We start from the raw sequence: 27,402 nt of genomic DNA, 5'->3' as shown, positions 1-27,402 counted from the left end.
ATAGTTTTTGTATGGAGACCTTAGAGTTCTCTCTATATAATATAATGTCATCTGCAAACAGGGAAAATTATATCTCTTCCCTTCCAATTTGGATACCTTTTATTTCTTTTTCTTGTCTGACTCCTGTGGCTAGAACTTCCTTACCTCGTTCCTGAATGTAGCGGGAAGGCTTTAGCATTTCACTGTTGGGTGTTATGTTGGCTGTGGGATTGTTGTAAATGGCTTTTATTATGGTGAGATACATCCCCTCTATACCCACTTTCATGAGAGTTTTTAATCATTAATGGATGTGAAATTTTCTCAAATGATTTTTCTTGCATCTCTTGAGATAATCATGTGGTTTTCGTCTTTCCTTTTTTTAATGTGGTGTATCACATTGATTGATTTGCACGTGTTGAACCATCCTTCTGACCCTGAAAATAATTCAAATTGACCATGGTGTATGATCCTTTTGATGTTTTGTTGGATTTGGTTTGCTAATATTTTGTTGAGGATTTTTCAATATATATTCATCAGAGATATTGGACTGTAAGTTTCTTTTTGTGTATATCTTTGTCTCATTTTGTTATCAGGGTAATGGTGTTCTCATAGAATGAATTTGGGAGGTTTCCTTCTCTTTAATTTTTTGGAATAGTTTGAGAAAGATAGGTATAAGTTCTTCTTTATATGTTTGGTAGAATTCCCCAGTGAAGCCACCCAGTCTTGGACTTTGTTTGCAGGGAGTTTTTGTTGTTGTTGTTGTTGTTTTGTTTTGTTTTTTACAGATTTTATCTCACTTCTAATGATCAGTCTTCTCAAATTGTCTGTTTCTTCTTGACTCAGTCTTGGCAGGCTGTATGTTTCTAGAAATTTGTCCATTTCATCTAGGTTGTCCAATTTGTTAACATAAACTGTTCATAGTATTCTTTTTCTTAATTTTTAATTTATATTGGAGTATAGTTGATTTACAATGTTGTGTTAGTTTCAGGTGATTAAGTTATGCACATACATACATTCATTCTTTTTCAGATTATTTTCCCAATTAGGTTGCTACAAAATATTGAGTAGAGTTCCCTGTGCTATACAGTAGGTCCTTGTTGATTAGCTATTTTATATATAGTAGTGTGTTTATGTTAATCCCAAACTCCTAATTTATCCCTCCTCCCCACATTTCCCCTTTGGTAACCATAAGTTTGTTTTCTATGTCTGTGAGTCTGTTTCTGTTTTATAAATAAGTTCATTTGTATCATTTTTTTAGATTCCATATATAAGTGATATCATATGATATTTGTCTTTCTATATCTGACTTACTTCACTTAGTATGATAATCTCTAGTTCCATCCATGTTGCTGCAGATGGCATTATTTCATTCTTTTTTATGGCTGAGTAGTATTCCATTGTGTATGTGTACCAAATCTTCTTTATCCATTCCTCTGTTGATGGACATTTAGGTTGCTTCTATGTCTTGGCTATTGTAAATAGTGCTACAGTGAACAATGGGGTGCATGTATCTTTTCAAATTATGGTTTTCTCTGAATATATGCCCAGGAGTGGGATTGCTGAATCGTATGGTAGTTCAATTTTTAGCTTTTTAAGGAACCTCCATACTGTTCTCCATAGTGGTTGTACTAATTTACATTCCCCCCAACAGGGTAGGAGGGTTCCCTTTTCTCCACACCCTCTCCAGCATTAATTGTTTGTAGACTTTTTTTTTTTAAGATTTTTTTGATGTGGACCATTTTTAAAGTCTTTATTGAGTTTGGTACAATATTGCTTCTGTTTTATGTTTTTGGTTTTTTGGCTGCAAAGCATGTGGGATCTTAGCTCCTTGACCATGGATTGAACCCATACCCCTTGCATCGGGAGGCAAAGTCTTAACCACTGGACCGCCAGGGAAGTCCCATGTTTGTAGACTTTTTGATGATGGCCATTCTGACCAGTGTGTGGTGATACCTCATTGTAGTTTTGATTTGCGTTTCTCTAATAATTAGGGATATTGAGCATCTATGCATGTGCTTTTTGCCATCTATTTGTCTTCTTTGGAGAAATGTCTATTTAGATATTCTGCCTATTTTTTGATTGGGTTGTTATTTTTTTTGATATTGAGCTGCATGAGCTGTTCGAATATTTTGGCGATTAATCCCTTGTCGGCGGCATCATTTGCAAATATTTTCTCTCATTCTGTGGGTTGTCTTTTCATTTTGTTTATGGTTTCCTTTGCTGTGCAAAAGCTTTTAAGTTTAATTAGGTCCCATTTGTTTATTTTTGTTTTTATTTTCATTGTTCCAGTAGGTGGATCAAAAAGAATATTGCTGTGATTTATGTCGAAGTGTGTTCTGCCTATGTTTGCCTCTAAGAGTTTTATAGTATCAGGTCTTACATTTAGGTCTTTAATCCATTTGGAGCTTATTTTTATGTATGGTGTTAGAGAATGTTCTAATTTAATTCATTTACATGTAGCTTTCCAGTTTTCCCAGCACCACTTATTGAAGAGACCGTCTTTTCTCCACTGTATATTCTTGCATCCTTTGTTGTAGATTAATTGGCCATAGGTGCGTGGGTTTATTTCTGGGCTTTCTATCCTGTTCCACTGATCTATATTTCTATTTTTATTCCAGTACCACACTGTTTTGATTACTGTAGTTTTGTAGTATAGTCTGAAGTCAGGGAGCCAGGTTCTTCCAGCTCTGTTTTTCTTTCTCAGGATTGCTTTGGCTATTTGAGGTCTTTTGTGTTTCCATACAAATTTAAACATTTTTTGTTCTAGTTCTGTGAAAAATGCCATTGGTAATTTGATAGGGATTGCACTGAATTTATAGATTGCCTTGGATAGTATAGTCATTTTGACAATATTGATTCTTCCAATCCAAGAACATGGTACATCTTCCCATCTGTTTGTGTCATCTTCTAATTCTTTCATCAGTGTCTTATAGTTTTCGAAGTACAGGTCTTTTGTCTCTTTAGGTAGGTTTATTCCTACGTATTTTATTCTTTATATGCAGTGGTAAATGGAATTGTTTCCTTAATTTCTCTTTCTGATCTTTTTAAACAGTATTTTTTTTTTTTTTAATCCTCTTGGGCTTTGCTTTTTTTTTTTTTATAAATTTATTTATTTATTTTTGGCTGTGTTGGGTATTCGTTTCTGTGCGAGGGCTTTCTCCAGTTGCAGCGAACGGGGGCCACTCTTCATCGTGGTGCGCGGGCCTCTCACTGTCGCAGCCTCTCCCGTTGTGGAGCACAGGCTCTAGATGCGCAGGCTCAGTAGTTGTGGCTCACGGGCCCAGTTGATCCACAGCATGTGGGATCCTCCCAGACCAGGGCTCGAACCCGTGTCCCCTGCATTGGCAGGCAGATTCTCAACAACTGCGCCACCAGGGAAGCCCCTCTTTCTGATCTTTTGTTGTTAGTATATAGAAATGCAGCAGATTTCTGTGTACTAATTTTGTATCCTGCAACTTTACCAAATTTATTGGTGAACTCTAGTAGTTTTCTGGTAGCATCTTTAGGATTTTCTATGTATAGTATTATGTCATCTACAAACAGTGACAGTTTTACTTCTTTTCCAATTTGGATTCCTTTTATTTTTTTTTTCTCTCTGATTGCTGTGGCTAGGACTAACAAAACTATGTTAAATAAAATTGGCAAGAGTGGACATCCTTGTCTTGTTCCTCATCTTAGAGGAAATATTTTCAGCTTTTCACCATTGAGTATGATGTTATCTGTGGGTTTGTCATATATGACCTTTATTATGTTGAGGTAGGTTCCCTCTGTGCCCACTTTCTGGAGAGTTTTTGTTACAAATCGGTGTTGAATTTTATCAGAAGCTTTTCCTGCATCTATTGAGATGATCACATGGTTTTTATTCTTCAGTTTTTTAATGTGGTGTATGACACTGATTGATTTGTGGATATTGAAAAGTCCTTGCATCTCTGAGATAAATCCCACTTGACCATGGTGTATGATCCTTTTAATGTATTGTTGGATTCATTTTGCTAGTATTTTGTTGAAGATTTCTGTGTCTATGTTCATCAGGTCTGTAATTTTCTTTTTTTGTGGCACCTTTGTCTGTTTTTTTATTTTATTTTTTTTATTTATTTATTTTTGGCTGTGTTGGGTCTCCGTTTCCGCACGACGGCTTTCTCTAGTTGCGGCAAGCGGAGGCCACTCCTCATCACGGTGCGCGGGCCTCTCACTATCGCGGCCTCTCTTGTTGCAGAGCACAGGCTCCAGACGCGCAGGCTCAGCAATTGTGGCTCACGGGCCCAGTCGCTCCGCGGCATGTGGGATCCTCCCAGACCAGGGCTCGAACCCGTGTCCCCTGCATTGGCAGGCAGTCTCTCAACCACTGCGCCACCAGGGAAGCCCCTTTGTCTGGTTTTGATATCAGGGTGATGGTGACCTCATAGAATGAGTTGGGCAGTGTTCCTTCCTCTGAAATTTTTTGGAACAGTTCCAGAAGGGTAGGTGTTAACTCTTCTTTAAATGTTTTATAGAATTTGCCTGTGAAGCTGTCTGGTCCTGGACTTCTGTTTGTTGGGAGTTTTCTAATCACAGTTTCAATTTCAGTACTTGTGATTGGCCTGTTCATGTTTGTATTTCATCCTGGTTCAGTCTTGGAAGATTGTACTTTTCTAAGAATTTGTTCACTTCTTCTAGGTTGTCCATTTTTTTGACATGTTGCTTGTAGTAGTCTCTTATGATCCTTTGTATTTCTGTGGTGTCCATTTTAATTTCTCCTTTTCCATTTCTAATTTTATTGATTTGAGCCCTCTCCCTTTTTTCCTTGATGAGTCTGGCTAAAGGTTTATCAATTTTGTTTATCTTCTCAAAGAACCAACTTTTAGTTTCATTGATCTTTTCTATTGTTTTCTTTGTCTCTATTTCATTTACTTCTGCTCTGATCTTTACGATTTCTTTCCTTCTGCTAACTTTGGGTTTTGTTTGTTCTTCTTTCTCTAGTTTCTTTAGGTGTAAAGTTAGTTGTTTATTTGAGATTTTTCTTGTTTCCTGAGGTAAGATTGTATTGCTATAAACTTCCTTCTTAGAACTTCTTTGCTGTGTCCCATGGGTTTTTGCATTGCTATGTTTTCATTTTCATTTGTCTCTAGGTATTTTTTGATTTCCTCTTTGATTTCTTCAGTGATCTATTTGTTGTTCAGTAACAAATTGTTTAGCCTCCACTTGTTTGTGTTTTTTAGTTTTTTTCTTGTAGTTGATTTCTAATCTCATAGCGTTGTGGTTGGAAAAGATGCTTGATATGATTTAGGTTTTCTTAAATTTACCAAAGCTCACTTTGTGGCCCAGCACGTGATCAATTCTGGAGTATGTTCCATGTGCACTTGAGGAGAATGTGTAATCTGCTTTCAGATGGAATGTTCTCTAAATATCAATTAATTTCATCTGGTCTAATGTTTCATTTAAGGCCTGTGCTTTATTGATTTTCTGTCAGGGTGATCTGTCCATTGATGAAAGTGGGGTATTAAACTCCCCCACTATTATTATTACTGTCGATTTCTCCTGTTATGGCTGTTAGCATTTGCCGTATATATTGAGGTGCTCCTATATTGGGTGCATATATATTTACAATTGTTATATCTTCTTCTTGTATTGATCCCTTGATCATTATGTCGTGTCCTTCCTTTCTTGTAACAATCTTTATTTTAAAGTCTATTTTATGTGATATGAGTATTGCTACTCCAGCTTTCTTTTGATTTCCATTTGCATGGAATATCTTTTTCCATCCCCTCACTTTCAGTATGTATATGTCCCTAGGTCTGAAGTGGGTCTCTTGTAGACAGCATATGTATGGGTCTTGTTTTTGTATCCATTCAGCTAGTCTATGTCTTTTGCTTGGAACATTTAATCCATTTACATTTAAGGTAATTATTGATATATATGTTCCTATTGCCATTTTGTTAATTGTTTTGGATTTGTTTTTGTGGGTGTTTTTTCTTCCCTTCCTCTTTTGTTCTCTTCTCCTGTGATTTAGTGACTATCTTTAGTCTTTTGTTTGGTTTCCTTTTTCTTTTTTGTGTGTGTATCTCTTGTAGTGTTTTGGTTTGCAGTTACCATGAGGTTTTGATATAGCAGTCTATATGTATACAAGATGGTTTTTAGTTGTTGGTCTCTTAATTTCAAATGCATTTTCAATATCCTGCATTTGTACTCTCCTCGTCTCACAATTGCTGGTTTTGATATCATATTTGTGTGTGGATGATTTCCTACCTTTACTGTATGTTTGCCTTTACTGGTGAACTTTCCCATTCATCATTTTCTTGTTTCTACTTGTGGGCTTTTCTTTTCTGCTTTGAGAAGTTCCTTTAGCATTTGTTTTAAAGCTGGTGTGGTGGTGCTAAGTTCTCTTAGCTTTTGCTTGTTTGTAAGGCTTTTGATTTCTCCATCGAATCTGAATGAGAGCCTTGCTGGGTAGAGTATTCTTGGTTATAGGTTATTCCCTTTCATCACTTTAAATATATTGTGCCACTCCCTTCTGACCTGCAGGGTTTCTGCTGAAAAATCAGCTGATAGCCTTTTGGGGATTCCCTTGTATGTTATTTGTTGCTTTTCTCTTGTTGCTTTTTTTTTTTTTTAAACTTTGGGTTTGTTTGTTTGTTTATTTATTTATTTATTTATTTATTTATTTATTTATGGCTGTGTTGGGTCTTCGTTTCTGTGCAAGGGCTTTCTCTAGTTGTGGCAAGTGGGGGCCACTCTTCATCGCGGTGTGCGGGCCTCTCATTATCGTGGCCTCTCTTGTTGCGGAGCACAGGCTCCAGATGCGCAAGCTCAGTAGTTGTGGCTCACGGGCCTAGTTACTCCGCGGCATGTGGGATCTTCCCAGACCAGGGCGTGAACCCGTGTCCCCTGCATTGGCAGGCAGATTCTCAACCACTGCGCCACCAGGGAAGCCCTTGTTGCTTTTAATATTTGTTCTTTGTCTTTAATTTTCGTCAATTTTGATTAATGTGTGTCTTGCAGTGTTCCTCCTTGGGTTTATCCTGTATGGGATTCTCTGCACTTCCTGGACTTTACTGAGTGTTTCCTTTCCTATGTTAGGGAACTTTTCATTTATTATTTCTTCAAATATTTTCTCAAGCCCTTTCTCTCTCTCTTCTCCTTCTGGGACCCCTGTAATGTGAATATTGGTGTATTTAATATTGTCCCAGATGTTTCTGAGTCTGTCCTCATTTTTTTTCATTCTTTTTTCTTTATTCTGTTCCGCAGCAGTGATTTCCATCATTCTGTCTTCCAGCTCACTTATTCGTTCTTCTACCTCATCTTTCTGCTATTCATTCCTTCTAGCGTATTTTTCATTTCAGTTATTGTATTGTTCATCTCTGTTCATTAAACCTTCTTGCTCTTTGTTAAACAGTTCTTGTATCTTCTTGGTCTGTGCCTCCATTCTTTTTCTGAGATCTTGCATCATCTTTACTATCATTATTCTGAATTCTTTTTCAGGCAGATTGCCTATCTCCATTTCAGTTAGTTGTTCTTCTGGGGTTTTATCTTGTTCCTTCGTCTGGAACATATTTCTCTACTGTCTCATTTTGTCTAACTTTTTGTGTTTGTGGGCTCATTTCCACAGGCTGCAGGATTGTAGTTCTTCTTGCTTCTGGTGCCTGCCCCCTGGTGGGTGAGGTCGGTCCAGACACTTGTGCAGGTTTCCTGGTGGGGGTGACTGGTGCTTGCCCACTGGGGGGTGGAACTGAATCTTGTCCCTCTGGTGGGCAGGGCCATGTCAAAGGGCATGTCTAGAGGTGGCTGTGGGCTCAGGACGACTTTAGGTGCCTGTCTGTTGATGGGTGGGGCTGTGTTCCCACCCTGTTGGTTGTTTGGCCTGAGGCATCCCAGCACTGGAGCCTGCAGGCTGTTGGTTTGGGCCAGGCCTTGGTGCCAAAATGGCAACCTCTGGGAGAGCTCACACTGTGGAATATTCGGGCCTCTGCCATAAATGTCCTTGCCCATGCAGTGGTCCAAAGCTGACCCCTGCCTCCCCAAGAGACCCCTAAGACCTGCAGGTAGATCTGGCCCAGGCTCCTATGGAGTCACTGCTTTGCCCTGGGTTTCAGTGCCTGTGAAACCTTGGGTGTACCCTCCAAGAGTGGAGTCTCTGTTTCCCCCAGTCCTGTGCAGCTCCTGAACTCAAGCACTGCTAGCCTTCATAGTCAAATGCTCTGTGGGCTCCTCCTTCTGATGCCAGACCCCCAGGCTGGGGAGCCTGACGTGGGGCTCAGAACTTTCATTCCTGTGTGAGAACCTCTGTGATAGAATTATTTTCCAGTTTATGGGTCACCCACCCAGCAGGTATAGGATTTGATTATATTGCAAAAGTATCCCTCCTACTGTTTCGTTGTGTCTTCTTCTTTGTGTTTGGATGTAGAATATCTTTTTAGTATATTCCAGTCTTTTTTTGTCAATGATTGTTCAGCAGTTAGTTGTGATTTTGGTGTTTTCATGAGAGGAGGTGAGCTCAAGTCCTTCTACTCTGCCATTTTGTCTCCAATCCCCAGACAGTTTCTTTCAGGAAAATTTTATTGATACACAAATCTAACTGACACTTGAAAATGCATGCTCTTGTTATGGGTCATAGATGATTTCAGGCTCTGTGCAACAGAGTTCTCCAAATAAAAATCTTCGTTAGCCAATAGGAAGTAAATAATCCAGAAATAGAGGTCAGCTCAGTTCTTCCTCAGCTGAGCTGCAGGAAAAACAGCAAATACAGTACAATAGTGCTGTAGTCTTTCTGATAGCTTTCCTATCTATACCAAATCTCTGGAAACTTTCAAAGATCCAGCAATTCCATTCCTGAGTATTTGTTTGTGGCCCAGGAGGGCTGCTCAGCTCCTACTTATTGAATCCACCTCCTCCTCCTCCCTCCCCCCTTTCTTTCTCCCTCAGCCTCTGCCAGGTACTCATGGTGCCAGCCAGGTCTGACCCAACCAGAAAGAGAACAGGGCAGGAGGGGGTGGCCTGTTCATAGTATTCTCTTATGATTTTTTTTTATCTGTGATATCAGTTGTCATTTCTCCTCTTTCAATTCTTATTTTGTTCATTTGGGTCCTCTCTCTTTTCTTCTTGGTGTGGCTGGCTAAAGGTTTTTCAATTTTTTTTTATCTTCTCAAAAAAACAGCTCTTGGTTTTATTGATCTTTTCTACTGTTTTTTAATATTCACTTTATTTATTTCCTCTCTGATCTTTATTATTTCCTTCCTTCTTCTAACTTTGGGCTTTGTTTATTCTTCTTTTTCTAATTCTTTTAGGTGGTAGGTTAAGTTGTTTGAGATTTTTCTTGTTTCTTGAGGGAGGACTGTATCGCTATGAACTTCCCTCTTATGCTTTTCCTGCATTCCATAGATTTTGTATAGTTGTGTTTTCATATTCATTTGTCTCAAGGTATTTTCTGATTTCTTTGATTATATTGGTGACCTGTTGGTTTTTTAGTGGCATGTTGTTTCGTCTCCATATGTTTGTTCTTTTCCCGTTTTTCTTTCTATAGTTGATTTCTAGTTTCATACCATTGTGGTTAGAAAAAAACACTTTGATATAATTTCTATTCTCTTAAATTTGTTGAGACTTGTTTTGTGACCAAGCATGTGATCTAACCTGGAGAACATTCCATGTGCACTTTAAAGTAATGTGTATTTTGTTATTTTTGGATGGAATGTCCTCTAGATATCTATTTTTTTCTTTTTCTTTTTTATTGAAGTACAGTTGATTTACAGTGCTGTGTTAGTTTCAGGTATATAGCAGAGTGACAGATATATATATATATATATATATATATATACACACACACACATATATTTATATTCTGTTTCAGATTCTTTTTCCTTATAGGTTATTAAAAATATTGAGTATAGTTCCCTGTGCTAGGTCCTTGTGGGTTATCTATTTTATATATAGTAGTGTGTATATGTTACTCCCAGACTCTAATTTATCCTTCCCCCCTTCCCCTTTGGTAACCATAAGTTTGTTTTCTATGTCTGTGAGTCTATTTCTGTTTTGTAAATAAGTTCATTTGTATCATTTTTTTAGATTCCACATATAAGCAATATTATATTTGTCTTTCTCTGTCTGACTTATTCACTTAACATGATAATCGCTAGGCCCATCCATGTGGCTGCAAATGACATTATTTCATTTTTTTTAGGGCTGATTAATATTCTGTTTTGTATATAAATATACCACATCTTCTTTATCCTTTCCTTTGTCAGTGGACATTTAGGTTGTTTCCATGTCTTGGCTATTATATATAGTACTGCAATGAACATTGGAGTTCAGGTATATCTTTTCGAATTATAGTTTTCTCCAGATATACGCCCAGGAGTGGAAACCCTGGATCATATGGCAGCTCCATTTTTAATTTTTGAGGGACCTCCATACTGTTCTCCATAATGTCTGTACCAATTTACATTCCCACCAACAGTATAGGAGGGCTCCTTTCCCCCTCACACCCTCTCCAGCATTTATTATTTGTAGACTTTTTGATGATGGCCATTCTGACCAGTGTGAGGTGATAGATGGTTCCTGTTTTTTAACCAATCAGCTACTCTATGTCTTTTAATTGGAGCATTTAGTCCATTGACATTTAAAGTAATTATTGGTAGGTATGTACTTACTGCCATTTTATTACCAGTTTTCTGGTTGTTTTTGTAGTTCTTCTCTGTTCATTTTTTCTTTTAGTTCCTTCCCTTGTGGTTTGATGATTTTCTTTAGCAGTATCCTTGTGTTCCTTTCTTTCTAGGTTTTGTGTATCTATTGTAGGTTTTTTATTTGTGGTTACCACGGGGTTCATGTATATTGACTTATAACTATATCTACTCATTTTAAACTAGTAGTCATTTAAGTTCAGACACATTCTAAAATATCTACATTTTTTACTCCCCTCCCCCACATTTTGTGTTTTTGATATCATATTTTACATCTTCATGTTTATCCCTTCCATGTTTATTATAGTTGTATTTGCTTTTTAAATTTTTTGTCTTTTAATCTTCTTACTAGCTTATTTAAGTGGTTCATCAGCCTTTCTTATATATTTGCCTTTCCTTGTGGGATTTTTCCTTTCTTATAGATTTTTACTTCTTGTTGTAGCCTTTTCTTTTCCACTTAGAGAAGACCCTTTAACATTTCTTTTAGGGTAGGTTTAGTACTGATGAACACATTTAGTTTTGCTAGTCTGAGAAGTTCTTTGTCTACCTCCTTCAATGACAGTCTTGCTAGGTAGAGTATCCTAGGTTGCAAGTTTTTCCTTTTTATCACTTGGAATATATCATGCCACTCTGTTCTGGCCTGCAAAATTTATTCAGAAAAATCAGCTGATTGCCTTGTAGCGGTTCTCTTGTATATGACTCTTTGTTTTCTCTTGCTGCCTTCAGAATTCTCTATCTTTAATTTTTGCCATTTTAATTATGGTATGTCTTGGTGTGCATCTGTTTGGGTTTATCTTGTTTCAGACCCTCTATGCTTCCTGTACCTGGATATCTGTTTCCTTTTTCAGGTTCAGGTTGTTTTCTGCCATAATTTAATCAAATACATTTTTTGAGCCCTTTTTCTCTCTCTTCCATTTCTAGGACCCCTATGTTGGTACACTTGATTTTGTCCTAGAAGTCCCTTAAACTATGCTCATTTTTTCTCCCTTTTGCTGTTCTGACTGGGTGATTTCCATTATTCTATCTTCCAGAATAGAAGAATTCTATCTTCTGGTAAATTTTTTTTATCACCTCATCTGCTGTTAATTCCTTTTAGTGTCTTTTTCATTTCAGTTATTATATTCTTCAGTTCTGACTGGTTCTTTTTTATATTTTCTAGTTCCTTGTTAAAAATTCTCACTGTGTTCATCTATTCTTCTCTCTAATTCAGTTAGCATTTTCATTAGTAATGCTTTGAGCTCTTTATCTGGTTAATTTTTTATTTCTGTTTTATTGCTTATTTTTTCAGGGTTTTTTTCTTGTTCTTTCGATTAAAACAAATTCCTCTGTCTCCTCATTTTGCTTAACTTCCTCTGTCTGTATGAAATTAGGTGAAACAGTTACCTATTGCAGTCTTGAAGGGGTGTCCTTGTGTGGGAGTTTCCCTATACAGTCTGTGTGTGCTCAGTTGCTTTGGTGGGAGAGCAGGATCTGATGTGAGGATGAGTCATGTTTTCCCCCAGCGTGTGCTGGCATCTGTCATCTTGGTAGGAGGGAAGGCTGGAGATGGAGGGGCTCAGGCAAGATCCAGGTGTGAGTCAGGGCTTCTCCTCTGCTCAGTGATCAGCACCACCCTATTGAGGGTGGGGGTAGGTCCCACGTTGCTGGAGCAGAAGCCCTGAGGTTCAGGTCTGAGCCGCCTCTGTGCCTCACAGCTGAGATCTCACCTCAGCCACAACAGCCCTCACCCCAGGGTGGAGCTGTGTCCACCCTGAAGCAAGCGGGGTTAGAGCTGGTGCTCAGCTCACACTGGGGCTTACACCAGCCTTGGGGGAAACTGGCCAGTGTCCCCTGCAGTTTCAGTCTGCCCTCTCTGCCCTGTTTTGGGAGTAAGCAAGCATGTGTGCGCTCTTCATGAGTAGAGTCCAGGCTTCCCACAGCCTTCCTGTTAGTCCCACTCACTGTCCTCCAACCAGCCAAGGGAACTTGTCTTCCCAGTGTCAGACCCCAGGGCTTGGGTGCCCAGTATGTGGCTTTAACCACTTACTCCCCAGAGAGGATCTCTGCCCTGTAATCTCCCTCATCTTCTGAGTTCCCTCTCAGGGGCACAGGTCCTGATCTGATCTCTTCTCACCACTTCCTACCTGATACCGTGTAAATCTTTCTTACAGCCTTGGTTTTTCAGGATTCTTTCTGCCAGTTTACAATTAGTTTTCAGTAAGAATTGCTCCACATGTAGATGTATTTTTGATGTGTTCATGGTGGGGGAGGTGAGTTCTGTATCCTTCTATTCTGCCATCTTGATATCTTCACTAGGCAAATGTTTTTTAATCCCTTCATCATAAATCATGTTGAGACATCATTCTTTTTTGTTTGTTTGGGCTAAATACATCTATGTGATTAGTTTTACTGTAACATAGTCTGCTTCAATGCTGTTTACCAGAAAACTGAAAAATATTTTTAATTACTGGCTTCAAACGTGTTTTCTTTTTTCAATAGATTTATGAATTGCATTCAGAAGGCACCCCGCTTTCTGTAACATTGCCCTCTTATATCCTGTTAGAGATATATTTTTATATACCCTTAGCTTTTTCTGTTCTCTCCTTGAACACCAGTGCTTTTCCCAACATCTTACCTTCATTTTCTTCTTTCTGTGCACTGCGTACACATATGCAGCAGCACACATTCATTTGGCTGGAAGATTGTGGAAATTTCAAGATTACTCTAACAATGATCAAGTCCAGGCTCACTTTAATTTATATGCAAAATGAAAACATCTTTTCATTTGATAAGCTTCTCCCACCTTTGTTAACACACGATGCTCTTAGTACCGTGTAAAGGGCCAGAATATGAAGACGCCCGTGTTTTTGAGTCAGCGGTGGAAGGGCATTGTACTTTGTTCACAAGATTGTTTTATCCATTTGCTTAAATTGTTCTAAATCATACAGTAGAAAAAAGGACTGGAAAAAAAAGAGCCAAGGTGTTAAAAAAAATAGCTAGTGACTTCAAATAGTAAAATTGAATTGATTGCTTTTAAATGTGTCACATAACAGTCCTCATTCGTCCCAGCACAGAAGCCATTAGAGAAGATATTGCCAGATTCTATACTATTTTGGCTGTTTCATTTTAAGCAATTGGAAAGTCATAAATGTGGGAAAGAACAGTTCAGTTTGGCCTGATAAATTTTAAGAGAGTCCGTGACTGTGACATCATCCTGATGTCCAAGTCTTGCATAAAGTGGTACTCAGTTTTCATGAATAAATGAAGTTACATTTGTTTTAATGGGGGTTGGCTTTGTTTTCTGGGTTATGATTGATTCACTAGCAATGAAGCTAGGTCCTGAGAGAAATCGTCAATACCCATTTTAGCCCCAAGACTAGAAACATGGTATATGGAAAGTAATTTTGGAGAAGTAATTTATTCCTGCTATATTGGTAAGATATTTCTTTTCATCAATGATTTATTGAATTGTATTCTTATAATCATATAGCTATGTTTTTAAAATACAAACATTTGCAAACATCTAAGGATAATATTTGCAAGAAACTGGAAAAAATGTCAACACCATTTCATATCCATGGTCTGCAATAATGATTTTTGTTCAATTTTGTCCCCATATCTTATGCCAACAAAGACTGATTTATAAAGCATCCAGAACCAGATAATACTAAAGATAATTGCTATGCCTGGTTAGAGTTTAAGAGCAATTTCCTGAGGCACCACTTGTTAAAGTGAAAGAACATACATTGGAATGAGTGCTGGTCAACTATATAGTAAAAGAAAAATAAGGAATTGTCGCATAGAGCCTGCTTTCCAATATTATTTTAAATAATAAATGCATTATGCCTGATGATCCCACAGAACCTTTAATAGTGTGATTTTACTGTGTGGATTCACAAACTCTTTTTAAAACTTTCTAGGCACATAGAAAAATCAAATCAGTCATAGTCCAATTTCAAACAATTTATTTATAAATATGATCAGTGCTTTATCATCTAAAAGTGGGACTTATTAAAATATAAAGGTTTGGATTTCTTCTGGAAACCAAATGATATTTTTATTTTAAATAAGAAAAGAACCAGTAGCTATATTAACAAACATCTTATTAGATATAGGACATTTTATTACATTTTATTTTTTAAATTAATTAATTAATTAATTAATTAATTTCTGGCTGCATTGGGTCTTTGTTGCTGTGCGCAGGCTTTTCTCTAGTTGTGGAGAGCGGGGGCTACTCTTTGTTGCGGTGTGCGGGCTTCTCACTGCGGTGGCTTCTCTTGCTGCAGAGCACGGGCTCTAGGCGCGCGGGCTTCAGTAATTGTGGCTCGCGGGCTCTAGAGCACAGGCTCAGTAGTTGTGGCGCACAGGCTTAGCTGCTCCGGGGCCTGTGGGATCTTCCCGGACCAGGGCTGGAACCTGTGTCTCCTGCACTGGCAGGCGGATTCTTAATCACTGCGCCACCAGGGAAGTCCCAATATAGGGCATTTTAAAACAACCTTGAAAACTGCAACATTTATGTTTTCATTTAAAGAAACCTATTAAATTTTAAAGAAAAATTAAGTTTGAAGATTTAACATATAATTCAATTTTAAAATAGACTCATAGATTTGTTAAGGAATATCTGAACCTAAGAAAATTTTTAGCCTGAGCTAAACCAGCGATAGGGACATTTAATCTTTCCTTAGAAACTATTGTTAATTTGTGTTCACATTTTTTATATTCTTCTGTAAACTTATCCCTGCCTTTAAAATGATGAGATTTGCTTCTTATGAATGTTGGCCAAACCAAATGTGGGACTGAGCAAACTTTTGGCAAATTAAAACAAAGACCAACTAACTAATTTAGGCTGTTGTTTGTTTGGGTTTTTTAAAAAATCCATTTCTTATCCATTTAGCTTTGACTTATTTACTTTGTATAAATTATCAGCTTCAGTTATTTGGTTTGGCAGTCAGTGCACAGCTAGAAAAAAAGTGGAAAACAAGTTTAAAGATAAATCTAGATTTTTTTTAAAAACCTAGACATTTGATACAGAGGAGATTTTGTCATGATGATAGATGGCTTTTTCTAGCTTAAAGAAATAAAAAAGCAAAGAGCTTTTTCTTATCTAAATCTTTATTAGAAGAAAAAACAAATAGATTTAAAACAATGAGTAACAACAAATTTCATTAAATATTAAACAGTTTAGTTATCAAAGATATTTAGACAATATGTTCCTAATGTTTCTGCACAGCAGAAGCGTACTGATTATAGAGCTCAGACTGTCTTGTGCTCATATGAGTTCGTTTTTGGCATAAAAGAATATCCAAAGTCACAGTTAAATATGATAATAGATAAACTGCTAGTAACTTACTATAGATTCGCAAAGCTTTCACAAATTATCATTGTGTGATTGATTGACATTCCCTTAGGGTGAATGTTTTATGGACTCTTTCTGTAACACTGAGTAACAAACGGAAATCATTTTCTTTAAAGTTAGTACTAATAAAATTATTTAAAATTGAATTAGAAATTATGTTCTTGTTCATATTAGCACAATAAAAAGTAACATGAGTAAACTGCTTATTTCATATCAAAAGTTAGAAAATGGAAATAACATACATAGAACACTCATTGATGATAATAAACAATCATTTAAAATGGAGTTATTCAGTACCTGACATCTGTGAGCACCCTTTCTGGGGTAAAGTTTCCCTTTGTACTTTCTTCAAGTTTCCCTTTCCCATCTGTGTAAAACACTGAGAAATGTAGTCTTATACCTATTGTATTTTCAAATATCTATCATAGAAAAGATTACATTTTAAACTCACTTTTAGTAAAAAAACAAACCCAACAAGTGTCCTTTCAGGTTTTTTTCTTGCGTGTAGTACACATTCATGAATGTCCACTAGGCGCAAGGGAAATTGTTTATGCTGCAAAATGTAGTCTATACAGTGAGGATATCAAACATACTGAAATGACAAATGGTTTTCAACCAGTGAGCTAAGAAAAAAACAAATGCAAGAAGACTTGTTTTAATCACTAAACATTGCAGGATTCTTTTTTTTTAACAATGTGTGTAAACTTGCCCACAAAAGCTGGGTAATATTAAACAGCCAGTAAGGCACTTTGTCAGAGAGGACTAAGTCGTAAAGGCTGGATGATTGACAATTTGTTTAATAGGAAACAGTCTATACTTAGAGCAAAATCTGGAGTGTGGCGCTCCTTTTACCGATTTATTGTCAAACAGGAGTGGGGAAAACTTTAAAATCTTCTGTTTTACTTTGTTTACCAATTTTCCCTGCAGAAGTCTTTTAGTTGTAATTTTAAAAATATATTAGGAGCTACCAATTTAAATAACGTATCATTTTTCAATCTAATATTTAAAACAATATTAACATATTCACTAGCATTTTCAAAACATCCAAGCCATTCTATTTAAAAATGAATTACAAAACAAAACATCTTAGTATAAAAAATGTTCCGTGTTATTAACAATTCCCTTGCAACTTCTGATGGCTTCACGTATTACAGTATAAGCTTTGGTATAAAACATGCAAATAAAAGCCAACAAGGTGGTGAATACAGTGTTCCATACACAAAGCACTTATGAAACAAGTGTAGCACATACACAGCAGATGAGAGAAAGGTAACACCGCTGCAGGATGACCAGAGTTTGCACTTCTACTGCTTCTTAGTTTGTGCATTTTGCTCGTTCAAAATCTTCAGCAGAGATTGACTCATGTAATAGGGTCTTTCAGCAGAACCATCGTTTCTTTCTAAATCTTCCACTAGGAGGAAGAATGGCACAGGGTAAATATCAAAGCAAAACTGTAAGAGAAGTAACATCGCCATCTGCTGCATACTTGCTTTACAGCAGTTCAAAATGTTATTCTAAAAAACAGCATAGTTTGGCATCAACATTATTGTAAACATAACTATGAAAAAACAATCAGCCCTTGTTATTATGTCAATAAGATATTATCTCATTCTGTGTACCAGGTCTGATTCTGCCAATAGCATATGCCTCTCAGCTGCATGATTAAGGAAATAAGTTTTATCTTCTTTTAGAGAGCAAATGTAACTACACAAAAAACAAAAGATGTATGAGGAATTTCTAAATTCACCTTCAAATTCCTAAAAAGTATGATGTATTCGACTTGCCTTCTAATTTACCATATTAGTTCAAAATTGCTTTTGTTTTCGAGCAACAGTTTAGGTAGTACAGTTTTTTTTTTTAAAGATTTGTAAATTTTCAGTATATTTCAAATCTTTGAACCCAAAATTTTGAGAAGTATTGCTCTGTTTTTTCAGTTATTACCTTAATTTCTTTATAAGAAAGTGGCTTTTAAATTTTTCTCAAAAACTCATTTTTCTCTCTATATTTCAATTATACAAAGAAGTAATTAATGAAAAATATTTTTCTAACTAGAATTAAGCACATAATATAGTTAAAACTTCTATACTTAGAGATTTTTAAAGAATATTTATTAAGAATATTGAACCAAACGACATTCCTTTTCCTATGATTTTGCAACCAAGGGTTATAGTCTTAAAATATAGCCAAGTTTAGAATGTTTCTATCTCCGTATAGTTCAGTGAATACTTTTACTGTGGAGAATTTTCTGGTCTAATCAGCAGATTTAATGTTAAGCATTTAAAACATGGGCCCCCATCTAGTACCAAGAATCTAAAATACAGAAGTTATGATTGTTAGAATTCTCCAAATTAATCTCCTTTGTCTTTCTCAATTTTCTAACTCCTAGAACAGCCAGACTTATAAGGAAAAAATAGGCAACTGATTTCACACATGTGGATTTATATTTTATTCAAGTGATTTTCCAACTTTTATGTGTATCAGAATCACTAAAGAACTTTATAATAATTCACAAGCTGCCCCACACCCAAATACTTATATCAGAATCTCTTGGGGTGGGGAGCACAGGTATCAATATTTATAACAATTTCTCAGAGTGATTCTGATACATACACAAAAAATTAAAAATTGTTTCATCATTATGAATTTTTCAACTACTCCTAAAAGGGGACTTATTCCTTATAATTTTTCAACACTTAAGTTAGTTAGAGGTAACCATTTTACTAGATTTTTGTTGTGAACGCTGTATTACTGAATAATAAAATAATAACTATCATCTAGAAAGATAGATAGGTTATCACTGTTCTCTGAATTATACTTCAAGGAGCATGAGAGTGAAGAAGGTTTTGCCAAGGTATGAAGCCAAATGACACTTTTGATTACAATAATCTCAAGAAAGTAAGCCAAGAGCAAGATGGTGGCCATAGAAGGACCAATATTTTGAAAATCTCCCCTATTCATTAGCTTCTTGCTATTAAGCTGCTATGAAGTCAGTCTAAATCTAGGTTCCCACACTTCAGGGTCATTAAATAAATTACTATTTATATTAATTTATAACAATAATACATTTCTGACTCTCTTCTTGGATACATGGATCATATTCAGATCAAAATGTTAGATCAACATGTTCCTTTCTGTCAAGACATAAATAATCCTTATACACAAACTTACTTAGTGTAAAAGCCAAAAGGATACTATTGATTCAATGCTCCTTTTGGGGTACATTTTTACACTGTTTGCCATGTCATACGCACTTGCACACAGGAGATGGACAGGCAAAGTACGTGAGTGTCTGATTCATGCTTTCCTACGCCAGAGCCTGGTTTGTTGCTCTGGCCAGCAAGGGTGGAGTATGAAAGTAACTCTCCTCCTAAACCCTTCAGGAAGAGATTTCCTAACCCACAGTATGCCTCTTGTAAAGGTACAAGATGAGGTACCTATGGAGGGCTAATATTTCCTTAGGGTAAAATCTGAAGTGTCTTTCTTATCTTTTCTCTTTCTTCACTGAAAGTTAAGCTAAAATTAAACATTTTATAGAAAAAAGCCACATCATCTCTTTAATCTAGAAACTCATAACAGATATAATCACTCTTCTGAAACAGATCCATACCCATTTTCTATATGATGGGCATAGGAAAATAGGGATTTATCTCTATTATTTGGGTTACAGACAAATGGCATGAGTTATGTGGCCATCTCAGTTCTGCTCAGAATATTTTCATGGTGGCCAGAGGTTCATATTATTGGAAATGACATTCCAGAACTCAGATTCAACTTCACTATAAATATAATTTCACTAAAACAAAATGGCCTATGAAGGTTCCACAGTAATTTTTACCTAGTAATGCGGCCCGTGGAACCTGTATAACATTAACGTCTATACGTTTGTTATGGTCTCCAATCACTTACTGAAATATACTTCCTAGGGAACCATTAATACAAGTTTAATCACAGTTTAGAATGTTGTCCACTAGCTTGAACAGTATAAATATAACCATAGCACCATATTTACAAATTTAGTACCATATGCTGGTTAACTATAAATCAATCTTTTTATGGCTAATTGATTACACATTTATAGTGCTTTCAAAAATTTCCTGAATACCCTTTACAAATATACATTTATAAAAAGAAAGGCTATCAAAGTGCTGCAATGGGAAACAGCATGCCAAGTTATAAAAGTTTTGGAAACACTTTCAGCTATAGGCTTTAAAAAAATGTGTGACATTTACACCTTGCTCTTCAGCTGGGACCACTATAAAGTATCCTAGTTCACAGAGGCTACTGTCATCAATTGCCTGATACCTCAGATGGTACCAAGTTCTCGCTTTTTAGGAATAAGCACTGAAATTTCACATTACTTAAAAGCATCATTTTCAAATACAAATGACCTAATTTACAAAACTTCTACTTAAAAATGAATGGCACTGTTTGGAGCTTTTCTACTCTTTCTGCTTCTGGGGAACTAGTTGCTTCTTGTTCAGAATTCCGTGCAGGGTAGGGGTTATGAAGTAGGGTTTTTCTGTAGATCCATCATTTCTTTCCAGATCTTCACCTGTATATGCAGCAGCCAAAGCAGGCAAAAGCAGCAACAGCAGCAGAACAATTATATGCATTTTTATAAATTGGAGAGTCGAACAGGGAAAAATCAGAGAAAGCAGTGTTAGAAAGTCAAATATAAGACAAATTAGTGCAGTTAAGTAGCTGATGCTGGTCAAAGTAAGAAGCTTCAACCTCTGCCAGGAAGCACTGAAACTTCCTAAATCCCGCCCACTCCAAAGAGGTTTATTTTGATAGTTTAAAGGTTAATAAGATCTTTTATGTCCTTTCAAATGTGTTATCTTTAAATTCTAACGACTGTTCATTTCAGAAAGGTAAATTGCCACATCCTCTGAGATGAAGCTGAATAAAAAGTATGGTGTGATAAATGTAGAGAATAATTGAATTTCACAGTTCAAAGTCTCTTTTAATGGTCATTCACACCCTAATGTTACAGATGAAGAAACTGAGACCCAGGGATGTAAAATGATACTCCTGAAATTGAAAGCTCTGGGGCAACAGGATGAGGTGAGGACCCAGTCTCTTGACACCTACTTCAGTTCTCATCCTACTTAACTAAACGGTGTCCTGTCCTAAATCCTTGTAGTTTACCTCAGGTTGTATTCAAAAGCTAATACAGTGTTTGCTGACTTCTGTAATACATGAGTTTATATTCCTGCTTTGCTTAGGATAATAATAAAATGATGGGTATTCACTGAGCACACATCTGTTGGGTGGTTGGGGAAAAACATCAGAATGATGCTGAGAAGCAAGGAGAAGTTTGCATGGAATTAAATTTCCTGCAGATACGTGTAATTCACAGCTGGTAATATCTATCTCAATAAATATATAAATGCAACTTGAAACTATTTTGACTAGTATATTAAAAATATTATGCTATTTTAGCTTTTATTTATTATGAAATAAAGGATAAGAAATATTATATAAAACCATATAGCATAATCACAGATTTATGGAATAAATCTAAGTTATTTTTCATCATACTCTCTTAGGAATGGTTGGATTATTGGTTTATTAGATTTTTACATTAGACTTCACAGTGACTTTCCTCACATACAAAATGAAAAGCTAAGGAGGGAACATGAAAGATGCTGAACATTTTTGTTTTTTCCTTAATCATATTTCTATATCTTATATCACATATCATATGTTGTATGTTTATATCATTATTACTTTTGAGGGATTGGTAGGAACTGTGGTATCAATCACATAATAATGAAAATAATCATCTACAACTATTGTTTTTTTCCCATCCTGGGACCAGAATTCTCATTGCCTTGTAATGTTGAAAGGATGCTATGTCTCTATAAATGAAGTGTTTGTTTGCAAATAGTTTGCATTTTTAAAAACATCAGTTTTCTGGCAGTCAAGATAACAGGTATAAAGAGGTGTATATTTTTAAAAAAGGTACAATTCTACACAATCATAATTTGCCTTAGAGTATCATTTAAGAAGAAAATTTTCCAAAGTTAGATGTCGCCCATAGTAACAGCTGCAGAGGGAAGAAAAATACAATTTGGTTTCTCTTGTTCTTTACTATCAAAGACAAGAACATCCAAAAAGAAACTATTCACATTCAACACACAATGTGTTAAATAAGGCTGAAATTATACCTGCTTTTCAAGAAGTTGGCAATTAGTAATATAGATGAGTGGAAAACATTTCTTAGTGCTCAAATTTAAAATCCACTGTCAAAATTAAGATCTATAAGATTTGCCAAAGCTTCCAAAGATTGGAAACTGATAGGTTCTAAACATTTCCCAGGATACATTTTGAGAAAACTTTTCAGTTACAAGAAGCAGGAAGATCCCAGTGGGCTCTCCCAGTTTCATTCCCATGATTAGCATTTGAGATGAAAGGAGAGACCTCTGAACATTCAAGATCTCTGTCTCTTCTGTGTCTTAAGCTACCTTATTCCCATGCTCCTTCTTCCACCTCATACCTGAGCTGAAGTTTGTTCATGTGGTATTTTGTAGATGGCTTTTCCTGACAAACCACTGAAGCACTAGGAAAAGATTAAACATTCCAGTTCCATTTATAGCCAGAGGAAGAGCTAACTTGTGCACAAAGTTCTCCTGATTAATTTGTCCAGTTATTGAAAATTGATTTGTTAAATGTTCAGAAAAGAAAAAAGATCAAACCATTTTCTAGAAGGTTTTTTCCTTCAATATATCTCCCTAAAGTTACTATCTTTAGGGAGGTATATATATATATATATATATATATATATATATATATATATATCTCCTCTCCTGACCCCAGCATGCAGTTGGTGCTGTGAGTTACACTAAAAAATAAACTGTTCCTTTTATACAAGTAGATCACTCAGTAATGCCCTGTCATAGAATGTTTTCTCTGCTTCTCTTGAGAGCAATGTGCCAGAGAAATAATCTCTCAGAGGGTATTAGTTGTAGGGCTAACAAGTTCTGTTCTTTCACCTGTTGACCCTACTTTATCTAGGTTGAAGGTAAGGACAGATCAAGCTCCTGATGGGCACTAGGTTCTCCAGGGCTTTTAAGATGAGGTATTAATAGAAAACATGTCCATTCTGCATACGTGAGGTGCACATGCCACATAGAAGCACAGTGAAGAAGTCAGTGATGAACGCTCTATTGAAGTATTTTAACACTACGCAGCAGAGTTGATCTAGCCATTTCCTAAACACGCCTCTCCATGAATCCTATCTATTTGTCATTGTGTTACCCAGTGTGAATTGGCCCTATGTGTCTTTGAAACCATTGCCAGCTTGGCTTTATCAGAAGCTCAAGGCTCTCCTCAGAGTCCCCAAAGCCCAGCCTCAAAGCCCAGTTATGTCTTCAGTTGTTAATAAAGCACAACAGAAGCCAATCATTATTATAAATTTGAAAACATTAAGAAATTAAAATAATTTCATGCTAACACCACGCCATGATGCCTGACCCTCCTGTGCTTTGCAAACCCCATCTCTCAGCCTTTAAGGTTTACAAAGCATCTACTAGACAATGTCTCTTTCCAAATAAACTGTTTTGCAGTTTCAGCCAGGTCATAGCAAATCCACAAGCCAGCTAAAAGACTGGGTCTTAACCTTTTCATCTTTTGGTTATCCACCAAAGGGGGAAAACACATATACTGAAAACTTACAGAAGCAGATGAAAATTGTTTCAATACACATTGCATAGACGCTGAAGAATCCATGTGCAATTAGGTAAGATCCAATAATGACTGTCTGTAAATGAGCAGAGAAGAGAATGAAGATGCCATTAACTTGTCCATTAACTTGTCCAAAAGAACAATAATGCAGCTTTAAATAAAATCATGATGAGGACGCTTTGAAATACTCTGTGTTGGAAAAGATTTCAATATAGGAATGTAAAAAATTCAGTGATAAAGTTTTTGAGTGTCTTTGTACTGGGATTTAAACAAAATGTACTCGATTACCTGCCAATTTTCGTATCACTATCCCCAATGCCTACCAAAAACATCCCAGATTTAGGATCCTGCACACTGAGGCAGTAAAGCATAGGAGTTAAGAGCATACACTGCCTAGGTTTAATCACAGCTCAGGCACTCACTCGACAAGTCACCTAACATCTCTGTGCTTCCTACATAAGACTGTTGGTGGGGAAGGGGAGAATGTGAGTAATAATGGTATTTATGACACATGGATTGAGTGAGTTAATATACTGTAATAGATCTCGCAGGGCTCCCCCCAGGTCCTCGCCAGCTGCCACATCTATCCCCTAGTTGCTGGGAATGTATGTAGGCTGCTGATGACTCAGCTGTTTTGCTCACTAGGAATTGCTTTTGCAGGGAACTGCCTCACCCAAGGTTATGCCATCATTCAGAGGGCAACCCCTGGGCAACGGCTGCCTGATGCAGCATACAGAGGCCTAGTCCCTTTGTCAGAACTTCCTGTAATTATGTCTGAGGCTTCAGCTATAATTGCAGCATGGGTCAACTTCTTCTTTTGCCTGGGCCTGTCCTCCTCACTTCCTTTCAAGTGTATCTCAGGAGAGCACTTCATAGTAAGCCTTCTGCATGCAATCCTCTGTCTCAGGGGTTGCATCCAAGGAACCCAAGCTCTAAAGCAGAATGAGGCTTGGCCTCAAAGTAAGACCAATCATGTCAGCTATCATTATTTCTCCTATTCCTTTTTGGTTTTTTATTTTGCCATTTCTCATAAATCAGAATCAATGTTACCCAGATGCTATGGAATGAATTGTGTCCCCTCAAAATTCATATGTTGAAACCTAATCCCCAAAGTGATGGCATCTGGAGGTGGGGCCTTCAGGAAGTAATGAGGTCACAATGATGGAGCCCTCGTGAATGGGATTAGTGCCCTTATAAGAGAAGACAAGAGAGATGAAATCTCTCTCTACCATGTTAGGATACAGCAAGAAAGTGTCCCTTTGCAAATTAGGAAGAAAGCTCTCACCAGGAACTGAATCTGTGGGCACCTTGATCTTGGAGTTCTCAGTCTTCAGAACTGTGAGGAATAAATCCCTGTTGTTTAAGCCACCCAGTCTATGGTATTTCTGTTGTAGCAGCCCAAACTTACTAAGACATCAGCTCTTACCATCAAAGGTACCCAGTAGTAATTTAAAGATGTTGGTCCTTCTGTAATCATTGGGAGTCTTTCTGTGAAGAGTAGAAAGGCCAGGACACCTAGAATGAAAAGGCAGAACATGTATATTATGCATTTGCAAAGGAACGTAGCTTTTTGTAGTAAAGAAGTTTTTCTAAGCACATGTTAAACTTACTACTACTACTACTACTACTACTACTACTACTACTACTACTACTACTACTACTACTTACCTATACACCCAGCAACTAGAATCTTCCCCAGGATTAGCACAAAGTCTGTCACTCTATCCATAACTGCAACTCTGAGAATCAGAAAAAAGAGAGTATAATTTTGTGTTTAAATTATATTTGTTATCAGAAATTTATGAGAGTAAATAATTCATGAGTTCATTTTGATGTGTCTTTGCTGAAATTTTATTTGGCCTTTGTTAAATGCAAGAAATGAAGTTAGAACCCAGGCATGACTTTCTGACTTATTTATAATGGAGTAAACAGAAGATGGTATTGTAAGGCTGTCAGGTGCTATTGGTGGTGTCAGCATCTCTCTCTCTAATTCGGGGACTATAGATACCCTGAATCCTGAGGATGGCTGCACTGGTTCTCTGATTTTGTTCACTCAGACTCTGTCAATTTTGGGAGGGGGGAATAGTCAGAAACATGATGATAATGTTCATGTGGGGAATTTCTTGAGCACAGGGGATAATAAAAATGAATAAGTGCAAGTGGGTATAAAGGCACAGGTGGATGATGGGAGCAATAATTCTAAAACATACGAAGAAATTAATGGTGTGAAGGAGAAGATTTAAATCTATTAAAATAAAAGATAAGATTCATGTCTAATAAGACCACCAACATGTGAAGTATGGATGCTAAAGCTTCACCAAATCATCTACTGCCATGCTAAACCTGATTACTTACTTTAAAATATTTCTCATCAGCAGATTGAAAGCATCTCTCGCTGACCTGCAGAAGTTTTTGCCATATATTGCAATCTGAGGAAGACAGTTGATATTATTCTGGAGTCAGTAACATAACTTAACAAGACCAACAGACAATCCAATGACAGGAACATGAATTAATTCTGTCACCCACACAGTTATTCTCATTCCTCTTTCCAACAGTTGGGTTCGTGGGAGGCTTGGGAAGTGTGTGTCCTCAACTCTGCACAACTCTCAGAGTCATTGACAATAAGGTATGTTTTGGTTGCTATTTGCCCTTAACTCCATGGGGATTAGACAGCTTCAAACAGAGGTAGGTCTTCTTCTCAAATCCCAGGACACAGCTTCTGTCTTTGAAGTGTTTTGGCTATGGTTTGTTGCTGAATGGGTTAAATGTTGTAGCGTTCACATTAAAAATTACTCTCAGGAAACCCAGTGCCTTCCAATACACTTGCTTTATTGATTAAAAGGTTCAATACAATATTCTCATTGGAGGTATATTAATGACTCTTTGAATGTCCGTAACTATTTAAATCACCCATGCAGACCCTATATCACTGTGATAATATGCAAGTGTTATAAGGTTGTAGCTGCTAAATTTTAGAATAATATTTTTGGATCCCCTATTTTTAAAAAAATCTCTTTAGAAGCCTCCATATTCCCATAGGAAATAAGTAACAAATGCAGTTATGCATTATCAATTCCCACACATTTCAAAATAAGAATCATAAAAAGAAATAGACCCTTCCTTAAAAATATGTAAATTCCAGAATTAGAAGAATATTTTCTTTTCACAGTGAAACATAGACTAGGTAAGCTTTCCTCCCACTAAACTATGTCAAAGACAAACAAAATCATTTTCAATCTAGCACATTTTTATACTTCTAAGGTAAATAATATTTTCCCTCTCCAAAAAGGTATTGAAGGTAATAATGAACTACAGTTAAGTTACTGTCTCAACTAGGAAAGCATAGCCCTGAATGATGCATTGGATTCACAAATTCTTATAACAACATGGTGATAAATTCAACTGCTTGAGGTACAAGTGCTTTAGAGATGGAAATGTAGACATGGGGTTTGGGTTTGCAAAGAAGCAGTTTAGTAAATAAAAATAAGCTACTTACCATAACATAGGCATTTCTGTTCAAAAACTTTACTGCTTTTTCTAAACACCAGAAACAGCATCTCAGGCAGCATTTTAGGAATTTAGAAATGTTGTTCTGGGCCTCTATGAGAAGGAGATATTTAAACCTATTAATGATTTGCAAACTCTATGAATCAAAAAAATATAGTAAAATTTTAAGTGTGCTTTTAAATTTTTTTAATTGCAGTGAAATATACATAAGATTTACTATTTTAACCATTTTTAAGTGTACAA

The 27,402-nt window shown here is 36.5% G+C and overlaps 1 protein-coding gene across 4 annotated transcripts in view; it reads right to left on the bottom strand.

The window, feature by feature from the left end:
- Nucleotides 1-12,299: 12,299 nt before the first annotated feature.
- Nucleotides 12,300-27,402, bottom strand: part of SLC44A5 (solute carrier family 44 member 5) — a 361,866-nt gene continuing 346,763 nt past the window's right edge. For 3 of the 4 annotated variants that reach the window (XM_082419856.1, XM_082419857.1, XM_082419854.1), the window contains 6 exons: nucleotides 27,149-27,252; nucleotides 26,005-26,078; nucleotides 25,318-25,388; nucleotides 25,076-25,164; nucleotides 23,641-23,725; nucleotides 17,283-20,515 (listed from right to left, as the gene is read on the bottom strand). In XM_082419856.1, the coding sequence (XP_082275982.1) occupies nucleotides 20,403-20,515; nucleotides 23,641-23,725; nucleotides 25,076-25,164; nucleotides 25,318-25,388; nucleotides 26,005-26,078; nucleotides 27,149-27,252 (536 nt within the window). In that variant the 3' untranslated portion in view covers nucleotides 17,283-20,402. Of the gene's footprint in view, nucleotides 20,516-23,640; nucleotides 23,726-25,075; nucleotides 25,165-25,317; nucleotides 25,389-26,004; nucleotides 26,079-27,148; nucleotides 27,253-27,402 lie in introns of all 4 variants that reach the window. The other variant, XM_082419855.1, reaches the window with a different exon arrangement.

This window comes from Balaenoptera physalus, assembly GCF_965194825.1.
Source record: "Balaenoptera physalus genome assembly, chromosome: 1".
Lineage (NCBI taxonomy): Eukaryota > Metazoa > Chordata > Mammalia > Artiodactyla > Balaenopteridae > Balaenoptera > Balaenoptera physalus.
Note: the sequence above shows the minus strand (reverse complement) of the source record. Positions and strands in the feature narration are given on the sequence as shown.